This window comes from Typopeltis vanoorti, chromosome 13 (genome assembly GCF_054136105.1).
Source record: "Typopeltis vanoorti isolate ZY-2024b chromosome 13, IOZ_Tvanoo_1.0, whole genome shotgun sequence".
Classification (NCBI taxonomy): Eukaryota; Metazoa; Arthropoda; class Arachnida; order Uropygi; family Thelyphonidae; genus Typopeltis; species Typopeltis vanoorti.
The window spans coordinates 119,853,236-119,868,217 of NC_143561.1; the positions used below are offsets into that span (position 1 = coordinate 119,853,236).

At 36.1% G+C, this 14,982-nt stretch overlaps 1 protein-coding gene across 1 annotated transcript in view; it reads left to right on the plus strand.

Moving 5' to 3' along the window:
• The window catches only part of LOC150100499 (E3 ubiquitin-protein ligase RNF13-like), a 249,565-nt gene that overhangs the window by 118,642 nt on the left and 115,941 nt on the right, over positions 1-14,982 (plus strand). The window contains exon 6 of the mRNA XM_090403100.1: positions 6,193-6,286. Coding sequence (XP_090259226.1) covers positions 6,193-6,286 — 94 coding nt within the window. The remainder of the gene's footprint in view (positions 1-6,192; positions 6,287-14,982) is intronic.

Genomic DNA, 14,982 nt, shown 5'->3' on the forward strand with positions numbered 1-14,982 from the left:
GTACAGTATTTTTAGGAATGATAGACAGGATAGGAGAGGAAGGGGATGTGCTACTAATGATATTGGATGACTTGAATCCAATTAGTGTTGAGACCTGTGATTGTAGTACTAGCAACAGTATTTCATGTGGCAACGAGCTTGAAGTCTTCTGGTGTGAGGTTGAATTTAACAAGATAGTTGGGTGTTGTTACAGACATGAAGGATTGGTTGCTTGTGATGAAGAAATGCATCACCAAATAGAAAAGATGGGCGTTAAAAGAGTAATCATAATGTGAGATTTTATTTATCCAAATATTGATTGGGTAGCAGTAAAATCTCATGAGAAGAATGAAAATGAATTTATTGATCTGTTGCAAGACAGCTTCCTCAAACAGCATATGACAGAAGGAACTAGAGGTTCAAAGAGTTTCAGATTTGATTTTAGTATCAGAGGGCATTTCTACCTGCTGTCAGTGACAGTGATCATGCAGTACTCACTTGGGAAGTGACTGAGTTTATAAATGTTTCATTCAGAAATGGTTAATTGCTGAAAACTACAAAGCAGGAAATTATGACCAACTGAAGAGTATACTGATTTCAGTGGAATGGGATCAGTTGCTGGATGGGAAGAATATCGACAGTGCATGGGAAGCATTTAAAAAATACTTAAAGATTCAATATCAGAATGTGTCCCGAGAGTTCAAAGAATAAATAGGGTAGGAGTTGAATGGATGTGTAATCTTATTCAACAAGAGATTCATGAGAAATGGATGCTGTGGAAAGAATACTGTGTACATCAAGATGATGTGTGTTATGAAAATTATAAGCAGCAGGCTAGAAGAGTCGCAACTGTTGTATGGAAAGCTAAGTCTGGCTCTGTGTGCTAAAGACAGCTCACAAGAAATCTATCAATATGCTGCAAGTAAAAGAAAGAATGAATATGAAAGAATAACTCTTCTAAATGTAGATAACTTGAGGGTGACAGATGCAGAAGAGGTTGTTCAACTAATGAGTGCCTATTTTGCTAAAAACTGTTAACCTGGTGTATGCAACATTGAGCTTGTTGCTACCTCTTTACTGGATGAAGAAACTAGTATATGAAGACGAGGTATTAAAGCTGTTGCACAAACTGAATAACAATTCGGCAATAGGAACTGATGGGATATCATCATGTGTGCTAAAAGCGTGTTCAGCTGAACTGGCTATTCCTTTGACCTGGTACAATATGAGTCTCAGAACAGGGAAGATTCTGCAGGAATGGAAAGAATGTATGGTATTTCCATTGAACAAGGATGATGCAAAGACTGGCGTTTCCAGCTATCGACCAATCAGTATCTCAAGTAGTGGTGGTGAAGATTTGGAAAAAATTAGTTAGGGCTCACATTCAGAAATGGCTTGACAGTTAATTTCTACTTTGCAATGAACATCATGGGTTTTCTAAGGGAAGGTCATGTTTTAGAAACTTGCTCACATTCTATAATGATGTTACCATTGAACTAGACAAAGGGAATGGATACACCATGATACTTTTGGATTTTGCTAAGGCTTTTGACAGAATACAGCATGGTAGACTGTTGCATAGATTGGAGAATATGCGTTTGGATTATAAAATATTAGTGTGGATTAGAGGATGGCTGACTGACATATCAAAAAGTGGTATATGGGGGAAGTGAGTCTGCAAGATTTAAGGTAACCAGTAGTATACCACAAGGATCAGTGCTTGGTCCACTGTTATCCAATCTATACATTAATGATATCAGGATGGATTTGACAGGCAACAGACAACTATTTGCTGATGATGCAAAGATAGGTGGGGTAATCAGGAATGCTGCTGATATGCAGTACCTTCAGAATGATTTGAATAGGTTGGAATTGTGGGTATATGAAAATGGATGTTAATGAATGTAAAATCATGCAGTTTGGTGTGATTAGATATCTGATGTCATATTATATTTGTAGGATTATGCTAGAAGAAACTGGTGAGGCTAGGGATCTTGGGGTGTTAGTAGATAGGAAGTTGAAGTTAGGTGCCATGTAGCAAAGATTGCAAGTACAACTCAAAAGATAATGGCAATGCTGAAACAAACGTTCACATATAGTGATAAGAATGTTATTTTGCCTCTTTACAAGACCATGATAAGATCTCACTTGGACTATTGCATGTAAGTCTGGTCTCTTGGTTTCCATGGTGATTCTGATACAGTGGAGAAAGTGCAAAGGAGAGAGAGAATGTCTCAAAAATGATATCAGGATTGTAGAATACTGATTATGAAGACATTGAGAATATTTTGACTGCAGACACTATCAAACAGGAGAAAGAGGGGTGATATGATTGAGACTTACATACATCTGAAAGGGTCATACAGGATTTCAATTGATCAAATTTTTCATTTTATGGAGGGTGGGGAAAGGAGAAGAGGGCATTCTTGGAAGCTGAGAATGAATGCTGCTAAGAAGGGGGTGAGGGATAGATTTTTCTGTCATAATGGTGCATAATTGAAATGGATTGCCACTAGATATGATGTGTGCAAGTAGTGTGAGTGAATTCAACAACAGGTATGACAGCTGGTACAAATAATTTGACCTCCCTTGATGAGTCCCTGACTCTCTGGAGGGTCTCTCTGAATAATAATAATATTCATTTCATCAACATTCGAGGCATCAATACAAACATGCTGCCACTATTTCAGACGTCAAAACTTGGTATCCTTTTCCTAAGAGCCCCAATTGGCATCCTATATGCTATAGGATGCCAATTGGGGTTCTGTAACGTGTCATACAGAACTTTTTGCAAAAGTTCACATTTTACATGTTCTCTTATAAAATCTGATATCCATTGCCAAAGACTATCCAATCTGAAATCTCTGCTTTTTGATCTGCTCTACCTCTAGATTTCCTTACTTCCCTTTATAACTTTCATTTGTTTCCTTTACCACTTCGCTGACTCAGATAACCATGCTGCCCTTTTTTGACTACTTATCAATAAAAATTTGATTGCTTACAAACTAATTACCCAAATTGTGAGATTGTCTTCCTATGGGACTTTAACATCCATAACACAAAATTTTCTACCCAATTCCAACTTCACAGATCAGGCCAGGAGGGAAGCTGAATCATTTGCTATCACTCATGACCTATCACAAATAGTTAACCTTCCAACCAGAATAAACTCTCTCTCTCTCTCCAAATATCCAGGAATTTCCAAGAGATTTCTGGATGTCTGCTCTCCTCTTGACAACTCTGACCACAATCTTATTCAAGTCTCCTTCTCTACAGTTTGTCCTCCTCCCAGCCAATCTATCTTGTACCCTATGGCACTACAATTGTGGCAACTGGTCTGACATCCATAATTTTTATGCATATTTTCCATGATCAGATTACTATTTCTGCTCTCTCTCTCTCCTGATAACATCTGTACTGAACTAATAACTGAAATAATCCTCACTGGAATAAGGGCCTTCATTCCCTTCTCCACTGCAAACTTGACCCATATCCAAGTCCTGCTTCTCATAAAAATGCACCTATGCAGTTTATGATAAAAATGCAGCATATGTTCAGTGGCTTAAATTAAAAAGTCCAGCTTCTCATTCAGCTTACAAACTGAAACAAGTGTGAAAATATTATCAACAATTCCAAGCAGACTTCATAAGAATGAAATGCAGTAAATTGCTTCCCACTTAGCTAGCAGTCAAGCCTTCTGGTACCTTGCTAAGAGTGTAACTTCTGCTCTTCCCTGTTCTCACCTCTCATGTATCTTGATAGTACTACGGTAACCTTGCCCAAGAAAAAGGCAATCCTCTCAGCATCAGTTTTTTTCCCTCCAACTTTTACTTGGACCACCAAGGCAAATTACTCTCACACTTCTACAAACTGCCCATTGCATGCTTTCTCTGAATTTTCACCAGAAGGGCATCATGAAAATCTTGATCAATCTCAATATTAATAAGGCTCCTGGTCCAGTGATATTCCTCCATCCATGCTCAAAATTTGTCTCTCAGAATTAACATCCATCCTATTTTGCCTATATAAGCTATCATATTCTACTGGCATCTACCCAACAGCATGGAAGCAAGCCTTTACCCAAAAAGGCAGCCAGAAGTCAGCCATTTAACTATCATCCCATTGCTCTCACCTCAGTACTTTCAAAAAGTGATGGAGAGGGTTATCAACAAATAGCTTCTTCACTACCTGGCGACTCATCAATTAGTGATCATCAGTATGGATTCTGCAATTAGAACAAATTCTACAACTGACCTTCAAGCTAATCTCACCACCTTTGAATACAGGCCATGGAAAGATTTGGAGTGAACCTTTGTATTCACTCTTAGTATTTCAAAAGCATTTGATCGTGTCTTACCTTTAGGCCTTGTGAACAAGTACAAACTTATGGCCTCCCTCCTGCACTCTGATTGGATTGCCAGCTTCCTCACTTGTCGTACATTGCATGTCATTGTGATTGGTGTTCTCTCCAAATTTGACCTTCAAACTGAATAGCGTTTGACCTTCAAATCCTATTCAGTTTTGCTGATGACAATACTCTTCATTATTCTTCCTCATTCCAGAAACCAACTAGTACTAAAATGAAAGGAGTCTCAAGATCTTCAATAACCAAGACTTAAACACTGATCTCCTCATCATTCTTAAACCAAGTGGAGACAACTTAATAAATTTCAATACCATAAAAACTACTCTGGCCTGCCTTATTACCCACAAGAATGGTCCTACTTTGCTCCCTCTTATTTTTGATAATGTTCTAATTTCTGACTGTCACATTTAGCTTGTTGCATTTAGAGGCTACGTATATATGTAGCCTCTAAAAAGCTTGGTTTTCTTTTCAAAACATTACTTCTCTTCCTCTGAACTCCTAACACTTTGTCTCGGATATGACCAACCTTGGAATATTGTTCCACATTTGGGGTAGTGCACCCAAAACCTCTCTAAGAATTCTTCATGATATACAACATCCATACATACAACATCTAACTCTTTAAGAAACAAATTAGCAGGCTACTTCTTTCTCCTTAATCACTTACCCATACACATAGTACTGTCGTGTTATAGTTTCTGTGATCCTTCATGCATGAGGTCATCATATATATAACGTCCTGAAGAACATCTACACATTAGTAGTTCTTGTAGATAAACTTTACAGCCTCAGCTCTAAAAAAAAAAAAAAAAAAAAACTTCCCAAATTTGGGAAGCTTGCATCCTTAGAACATCAGCCCAACAGCCAAGACAACCCAATTTTGTCTGCTAGGGGGCACCTTTAGGACCAACTCCAGTTGCCTTCTTCAGCCTCATTTGCTCATTGTTAGTGCCTGCATGCACATATCATAGTTTTATGTTCCCAAAAGACGACAATGTAACATTGCCAAAATATTGGAAGGTATTGATTGGCGTGTTTTAATTAATATTTTAATATACGTGGTCATTTCCTGAAAAATTTAAAGTCATACACATTAGTAGAGAAATTTGAAGAGAGAGAGAAAACACCATGCACTGTTGCATACAGTGAATGACCAAAGAGAAGAGATGTGACCTAATTAAAAAGAGTAGAGGGCAGACCATAAGATTGCTTTGTTGAGATGTCTGTGCCAGAATGATTGATGGTCAAATGGCTGTCACTTTCATCTTACAAAAATTCTGCTTTATCTTTAAAATGTTTTCATGAAATCTGAAAATGCACTTCAAAATTAGACCAAGATTTTTTAATAGAAATAAACTCATTGACAATGCTAAACTAACATTTGAGTATTCTTGCTTAATGCTGATTTTGTAATACCAGCTTGATCACCTAAATTTATAAATATTTACTCAGCATTAAAGTGAAATTAATGGAGTAATAACATTCATTAATTACTAGGATTGCTTCCTTTCTTAAATAGATAAGAGATTTCCATTGCTGTATATCTTGAATTGCATGTCTCATTGAATTAGTTGAAATATATGCTACACCTAAACCCAGATCTCAATAATTTTTAGCAATTCTTGTGATCATATGAACAATATGGCTGCTGCAAATTTCTTGGTGTAATGTGCTGCTCATCCAATTTCAAGAATAGTTGTTGATTTTGCACACATAAGTTAATTCTAGTTTATGCTTTGTAGAATTTGTTTGTAGCTATTGGTAAAATTTGATTAAAAGAATTGTTGTTGGCATCAGCTATGTTGATGAAATTAATGTTTTTTTGAAGCTCTTGTTTTGTTTTTCAGATCAAGAATGCTAAAAAAGCAGGCTTTGATGCTGTTGTAATATATACAGAAGATTTGCCATCATATCTTCTCCTTAATATCACTTATTCATTAGGTTTGTATGACTTGAAAATTATGTTCAGTACTTAATTTATTATGCGAGAAAGAAAATTAATGTGCTTTCTTCATTTCAAATGACATATGTTTGTAAAGTTTAAATTATTTGATAATCTATACACTCAGACTTGCCAGTTACCTAATTGTTCAGTGCTGCAGACATTCTTATGACAACAGCAATGGTACTTTCAAATTAAAAATTCGTCACTTGCTACATGTTGTTTCTTGTTATTTAACCCTAGCTTACATAAACAGTGTTGGTCACAGCTGATTTTGGCATCACTGTAGGCTCTGTTTTCACAGTGGTTTTATGTTAGAGCAGAGGCATTGGGGAGGGGAACATTGGGCTTGTAGAACATGTGCACACAAAAAGTGATAGTAAAAAAATTTAGTTAGCTATGTTCAGAAATTTGTGAATAACTGTACACAGTTTTAATAACTTTTAGATCCCTAACTACAAAAGACTGTAGTCTAGAAAATTTGATTGAATGTACTTGTATTTATGCAAGTATCTTTTGGTAAATGACACTTGAATTGAAAGTCATCATCAGCAATTTCTGATATACTCTCAAGGGGTGTTCAGGCTACTCCAAAAGCACTACATCATTAAGTTTGCATTATTGTTAATCTCCTATTAACAATTTTCCTCCAAATTAGTCTATTACTTGTCAGCATCCCAGTATTTTTTTTCGTTGTGTCTAACATTTTGTTCTTGTAAGGCACTTCTGACTGAATCACTACACATAGACCTTGGTCTTTTTCCTTCCCATCTTGGCATCAAACTCTTGTTTTGCTGACCTTTCTCTTCCCATTCTGTTTAAGTGATAAAACCACCTTAGATTAGCCCTGCTTACACATTCTTGAATGAAAACAATATCAAATTCTTTCCTAATGTGTTCATTTTTAATGATTTTGCCATTGATGCCATCTGTTCAGACCTTCAATTTTTCTCAGAACTCTCATATCTGTGGTCTTCATTTCTTTGATCAAGTGCTTTATTTCTAACTTTCAGATGCATAACTAACTTAAAACTGGTTTGAGCACTGTCTTGTATACTGCTAGTTTCATGTTTTAGCTAATTTCTCTCTTATTCCATATAAAGTTATTTAACTGGATCCCCATCATATTAGCTTTGCTTATTCATTTGTCTATTTCCAAAGTTAATTTGCCATCTTCACTTAAAACTATGCTTAAATAGCTGAAATATTTTACTTGTTTATAGGTATCCATTGAGAATGCAACAAAAGTTTCAGTCTATTTTCAAAGTTTTTGTCTTTTTATTACTGATTTTCATGTCAAACTTGTTACAGCTGCAATTCAATTTATTACTTATTTTTAATGGTATTAACTGCTTATATTTCACTGAATTTCAAATCAGCATCATCAGAGCACAACACAGTATATGCAACAGTGAGTAAGTGAAACAATACAATTGAAATGGACAAAAAATCTAAACTATTAATTTGATGCCTTCTAATGTTGTAAAAAAAAAGATTACAGCTATGTGGAAGTTCTTCTTACAATAACAGTCTCCCATATTTTTGGCAAATTAATGCAGCCTTATTTGTTTAGGTTAGGCGAATTCTTCAAAGCCATGGCTGACCCAAAAAATAATCTTTCAGATCTATAACAGCTTCTAAATAGCACATTCATTTAATTCCATCTAATCCTGTGTGAAAGGGTATTTAATGCGTGGTCTGCTAGTCCTGACTTGCCATAGTAATAGTAGCAAATATATTTTTTATATTCTTCCAGGCAGATGTTAACTGATCTTCCTGTGTGCACATAGTAGGCCAAGTCACAGTCACAGGGAACTTCATACACTCCAGGGTGTGTGCTAGAGGGTGAAGTTTAGCCTTAGGTGAGCAGATCAGAGTGGCTAGTTTAACATAAGGGTTTAAATGTGATGCGAAGGCCATGTTTCATCAGTACTTTGGTTATCTTTTCTAATGTACCTCTGACATAGGGAATAGAAATGGTAATGTGTTCCTGTGTATTGGGGAGCAAGGGGTAATGTGGCTATGAAGTATTTTATTTATTTTGTAGGGATTGTAGCCGTTGGCCAAGAACGTATGGCATAAACATTTGAGTTCTATGGACAGAGCTGTATCGTTAGAACAAATGTCTCGGTGTAAGTGTTTTTAAAATGCCATACTGTTGAACTGGATGATGATGTGATTGTTTATGTAAGTATCCTCCTGTGTGTGTGCGTGTGTGCGTGTGTGCGTGTGTGTGTGTGTGTGTGTGTTGGCTTTCTGTAAACGGAAAAAGATATTGATCCATCTGAAAGGCGGGTGACTAATGTGTTAAGAAATGGTAAACAGTTATTTGACTCTTTTTCTACTGTGAACTGGATTTTGGGGTGTTGGCTGTTTAGGCAGGTGACAAACACATCCAAAGCGTGTTGTCCATGGGGGCAAATGGCAAACACATCATCTACATAGCATAACCACACTAGTGGCTTGTATGTAGCTGTGGTAAGTACAGTCGGGTCTCTTTTTATGCAGTAGATACATTCCACAGAAAACTGAATATAAAAAATCGCACAAAAAAGACCTAACTTGCGTTGAAAAATTAGGGATACATTCATTTTCTAAAACCGCATAAAACCAAAGCACTTAATTAAAACAAACCTAAAATCGCATAAAAAGTTTATAAAAATTCAGGAAAATAAGAATGCCTAAGTTTGTTTTAAAGCTTTATTTATTTAATTTTATTGCAAAGTAATTTTTTTTTTTCACATTTTTTCATCAGAATTATCATCGCTATTAGACAATATTCAGCAACGTTTGCGAAGTGGTGCGAAATCACTTTCATCACCAGAAGTGATGGTTAGCGCATCAGATCTGCATGGTAAAGGCAATGGTTCTTCACAAAGAGAATTAGCTTCACCCTCGTTCTGTGCTGATTTTTTTCTTCTGACAATGTAATCTGTGATTAAACTTTGCGATGATGATTTCACTAATTTTTTATACAGCTCGATATCCAGATATACAGTTCTTCAGCTCACTTTTAAAGGCTTGTTCAGAATTTGTGTCATTAACAAGAAAATGATTTTCCAATTTATTGCACAGTTCATGACCTTCTCGAATTATATTTGCAGTGAGGAGACAGATTTTTCTTCTGCTTCACTATCGTTTTCTGGATTTTCGATATCTAAAGTTAATCGATATCCAATAATATCATCGTCACATGGCATTATCCACAAGCAATTTGTCTACATCATTCTGGCTAATTGTATCAAAACCTTCTCCACCAATTTCATGTGCCAAAGTAATGATTTCAGCTGATAATGTAGATGTTTTAATGGTTGCACTGTTTGTAACACATCGAAGCCAAGCTGCTTTCCAGAAGGCATTTAAAGTTTGTGGTCTTATTTGAGCAATAGCAGATGCAACATGATTTCAGCAGTCCAAAATAAAAATTTTTTCCAAATGTCATTTACTCTTAAAGATTCATTTCCTAGTTTATCCAATAGAAATTGAAAAGCGTGCTTAACATAATATTTTTTAAAAGTAGCAATTATGCCTTGATCTAATGGCTGAATAATGCTTGTTGTATTGGGTGGAAAAAACACTATCTGCACATTTAGATGTTCTAAATGTGGATGACTTGGTGCATTGTCAACAATTAATAAAACTTGAAAATCGAGAGCTTTTTTGCTTCATATATATTTCCACTTCTGGTACAAAGCAATTATTGAACCATTCAGTAAATACAGCAGTTGTTACCCAGACCTTTGTATTAGCCATCCAACGTACAGCAGCTGTTTTAGATCTTTTTGCCTTTTAGAGCACGCGGTCTTAGAGATCGTCTTACTAGGAGGGATTTCAACATTTTATCTCCTGGTGCATTGCTACAAAGTAACAATGCTACTCGATCTTTGCTTGCTTTAAACCCACTTGCTTTTTTCTCAGATTTTGCGATGTAAGTTTGACTAGGCATTTTCTTCCAAAACAATCCTGTTTTGTCAACTTTAAACACTTGATTGGAACGATATCCACCATCTTCAATAATTTTGGCTAACTTCTCTTGAAAATGTTTGGCTGCTTCTTCATCTGCTGCTGCAACCTCGCTTGTAATCTTCACGTTATGAAGTGCATTCCTTTTTAAAAACCTGGTTAGCCATCCTTTGCTAGCCGGAAATTCTTTATCAGCCTGGGAAGCAGAAGTAGATGGCTCCAATTGCTTCATCTGTTCATAAAACTGAAGAGCTTTTTATTTAATTAAATAACCACCTATTTAATTTAAGTTTAAGTTATTTTTAAGTTATGCACCGCGTAACTTCAAAACTGCTTAAAAAATACATGCATTAATTCTTCAATCCAAATTATGAGTGCTCATTTTGTTTTTTCTAATAAAGAATCTCTTGAGTACGATGATAATTTGACACTTAGTTTTGTGCCAGAAATGACAGATTTTCTTATTGCGACTTCATTCTTTTTAATTGCTCTTATTGTAGATTCAACTAAATTAAAATGTTTACCAATCGCTGTAAATCCCTCTCCTTTTGCTAAGCGATCTAAAATTGCAATTTTCATTTCCAATGAAATTGCTTCTCTTTGTTGCTTTTTTTTTCTCCATTGTGCCAAATTAAATCTTTAAAATAAAAATTAGCAAATTTTAGACTTACGATAATAAAAAGACATATACTCACTGCTTACCAGTTACTCCAGAATGTGCCGCAACACATTGTTCATTATGTACAACGGTACATAAGTTTTAAGTTATGCATTGCATAACTTCAAAACTGCATAAAAAAATCTACACTTAAAAAGAGACCTGGGTGTACTTTGTTTTCGAAGTGTTCCATGTGAAAGTTTGTTAAAGCAGGTGAGGGGGGGGGGGACCCATAGCAGTACCATTAATCTGTTTGTAGATTTTTCATCTTCATGTAAAGTAACCTGCATACATAGTAAATTTGAATAATTCAAAGATATTGGGGAGAAATTTACATCATCATCATCATCAAATTCCTGCCATGTACCCTCAAGGGGTGTACAGGATATGACAGTACTACATAACAAATTTACATCATTACTAACTTTCTATTTACAATTTTCCTCCAAATCAGTCTGTTACTTGTCAAGACTCCAACATTATCAGATATTATATTTCTATCGTCTAAGGCACTTTGTACCGTATCAATCCACCTATATCTTGGTCTTCCTCTGGGTTGTTTTCCTGCCAACCTGGCAGAGAACACTTGTTTTGCTAATCTTTCTTCTCCCATTCTGTTTAATTGACCATACCACCTGAGATTAGCTCTGCTAACGCATTCCTGGATGCTGACAATGACAAGTTCTTTCCTAATATCCTCGTTTTTAATATGATATTGCCATTGATGCCATCTGTTCACGCCTCTAATCTTTCTCAGGACTCATATCTGCGGTCTCTAGTCTTTGGTCAAGTGTTTTACTTCTGACCCAGCTCTCAGATCCATAAGTTAAAACGGGTTTGAACACTGTTTTGTATACAGTTAATTTAGTGTTCCAACTAATTTCTCTCTTATTCCATATGAATTTATTCAATTGACTTCCCACCATACCAGCTTTGCTGATTCTGTTGTCTATTTCTATATTTAATTTACCATCTTCAGTAAAAATCGTGCCTAAGTAACTGAAATGTTTTACTAGGTTCTCCATTCACAACACAGTTGACATTTTCAATGATTCTGCCTGTTTTCATTGTCTTTGTCTTTTTATTGCTGACCTTCATACCATATCTATTACAACAGCTATTCAATTTAGTCAAAGAATCTTGCAGATTTGTAGCGGATTTATTTAGAAGTATAACATCATCTGCATAATGCAAAGAGCTGACATTAAAATCTCCAATTTTGATATCATGTTTAATACCACTTTCCTTCATAATGTGATCCATATAGATAATGAATAACAGAGGGGATAATGTACATCCTTGTCTCACACCAGATTTAACATTAAACCATCTTCCTGTACTTCCTTCAATTCTAACTGCTGACTTACAACTCAAATAAAGACTAAGTATTGCTTGATATAATGCCCCATTGACACCATATAACTGCAGGGTATTGAATAGCTTCTCTCTTGGCACCTTGTCATATGCCTTTTCCAAATCGACAAAACTTAAATACAGATCTTTGTTATATTCCCATGCTTTCTCGACTATTTGTCGTAAAGTGAAGATCTGATCCTGACAGCCTCTATTTGGCCTGAATCCAACTTGTTCTTCACCAAGCTTTTCTTCCACAATTCTTCTCAACCGTTTCTCAAGTATACTTGCATAGATCTTGCCAGGAACACTCGGTAGGGAAATGCCTCTGTAAGTCTCACATTCAGTTTTATTTCCCTTTTTATATATGGGTACTATGAGAACTCTACTCCAATCATCGGGAATTCGTCCCTCAATCCAGGCTTTCTGAACTATGCAGTGAAGCCACTGTAAGACTTTTATACCACCATACTTCAGCATTTCTGGACAAATATCATCTACTCCTGCTGCCTTTCCACATTTCAAGCCTGTGATGGCTTTTTCTACTTCAAGTATGGATATGTATTCCTGACTGCATGCATGGTCAGTGTTTTTTATCACTGTGCTGTCATCACTGCTTGTTTCATTTAGCAGTTTTACAAAGTAATTACTCCATACTTCAAGGATATCTTTTTCTCCTGTTTTCATGTCACCTTAATCATCTCTAACTCCTTTTACAGCACTCTTTCCTCCATTCCTAAGCTTCTTCAACAACCTCCAGAATATTTTGCCACCTTCTTGATATTTATTTTCTATATTCTTGCCAAAGTCCTCCCATGACTTTTGTTTAGCTAGTTTTACACACTGTTTAGCTTTCTTACATTTGTCTCTGTATTCTGTAAGAGTAAAAGCTGACTTATTTGCCAGGAACTTTTGATATACTTTCTTCTTTTCCTTCACTGCCTCTTTAACTTCCTGTGTCCACCAGGGAGTTCTGATTTTTTTATCCTTGCACACAACCTTGCCACTGAATCTCCAAGGTTTGGTTCCTGTTCTCAAACTCTTTCATTTTTTCTTCAATAATCTTTCTGTATTTTAGTCTACAGTTCACATCTGAGAGCTGCTCAACTTTTATTCGCTTTAAAACTTTCTTACATGTTATTCTTTTCAATATGAAATTCAATTTTATCCTGCTCAAGACTAAATAGTGATCACTTCCAATTTCAAATCCTCTGTACACTCTGGTGTCCTGCACCAGGGAGAAAACATCACTATCAACAATAACATAGTCAATGAGACTTCTCTTATTCCTAGCCTCTTCTCTCCATGTGAATTTGTGCACATTTTTATGTTGGAACATGGTGTTAGTAATAACCAGTCCATGTCCTGAGCAGAAATCCAACAGATATTTGCCATTATTATTAGCTTTGCTCTTTTCTCCAAATTTTCCCAAAATATTTTTATGTGTCTCACAATCATTTCCTACTCTGCTATTTAGATCCCCAACAAGGATCAACTTTTCCTTTTTCATTGTGTCAGTTGCTTTTTCTAAAGCCTCAAAAAATTCCTCCATTTCTACCTTAGTAGAACGTTCTGTGGGACCATAGGCACAAATAAGTCTCATTGTTCAGTTCCCCATTCTCATATTTGCCCACATTACTCTTCTTGAGACTGACTGCCATTCAAGAAGATTAGCCTCATATTTTGTGTTGAATACTATGGCTACTCCTTCTTTTCCTTGATTGTCATTGCCTGAATATAACATTTTGTATTTATTGCTCAGAAAGATCTCACCAGTTTTGGTCTTTTTTGTTTCAGTCATCCTATTATGTCGATCTGGTACTTATCTAATTCCTCAGCTAGCTCCATTTCTTTGCCATTCAGGCTTCTTACGTTGATAGTACTGATCTTTAACTCTGGTGATGTTGAGTTGGGGGTTTGTTTTCAGATTTGTTCCAGTAGCTGACTTTTCACTGTTCGTCCTGGTTCCCTGGCGAAAACAACGGGGGCCTTGTTTAACCGGACGACGCCCCAGCCGGCATGAATTTTTGTCATGTTGTACTATCATTTTTTATTTTGGTTTAACCAATAAGAATGCAATTTGGTCGGCTAAATCCCAAATTGCCAGCCCATCCTCATTCGTTCAGTATCAAAGTAGATACCCTACAGGGTGCACCACGAGAAGGTGAGGATTGGACATTAGGTCAGAAGCCCTGGTCGGTTCTCCGCATTCCTTTAAAGGCTATGTGGAGGTCTCCTCTCAGTTATACAGCTTTGACCCTTAAGCACCCCAGGAGAAATTTACACTTGATCAAATCAAGGGTGTCTGTGAGTGATACATTTGTAAATATAGAAGTCACATCAGAACTAACCATTTTTTCTGAATTTTAAAGGATGTGATTTTCAACTAGTGTTTTGAAATGGACTGAATTTTTTACAAAAGTAGGGGATTTGCCAGTAAGCGGGGAAGCGACTTAACTGTTGGGCAAATTTATATGTGGGACTATCTATGCTATTGACTATGGGGCATCGGAGATATTAGGTTTGTGGATTTTTGGTAATCCGTACATATAGGGTGGGCTAACATGAACTTGTTTTATTTTTTTGATGATTTCTTTTGGCCAGCAAGTCACTTTTATTCAGTAATTTTCGGACTTTTTCCTTTGAGACATAGTGGGATCTTGATGTTTAATTTGGTACGTAGAACCATCACATAGGAGATCTTGCATTTTTCTTTATAAT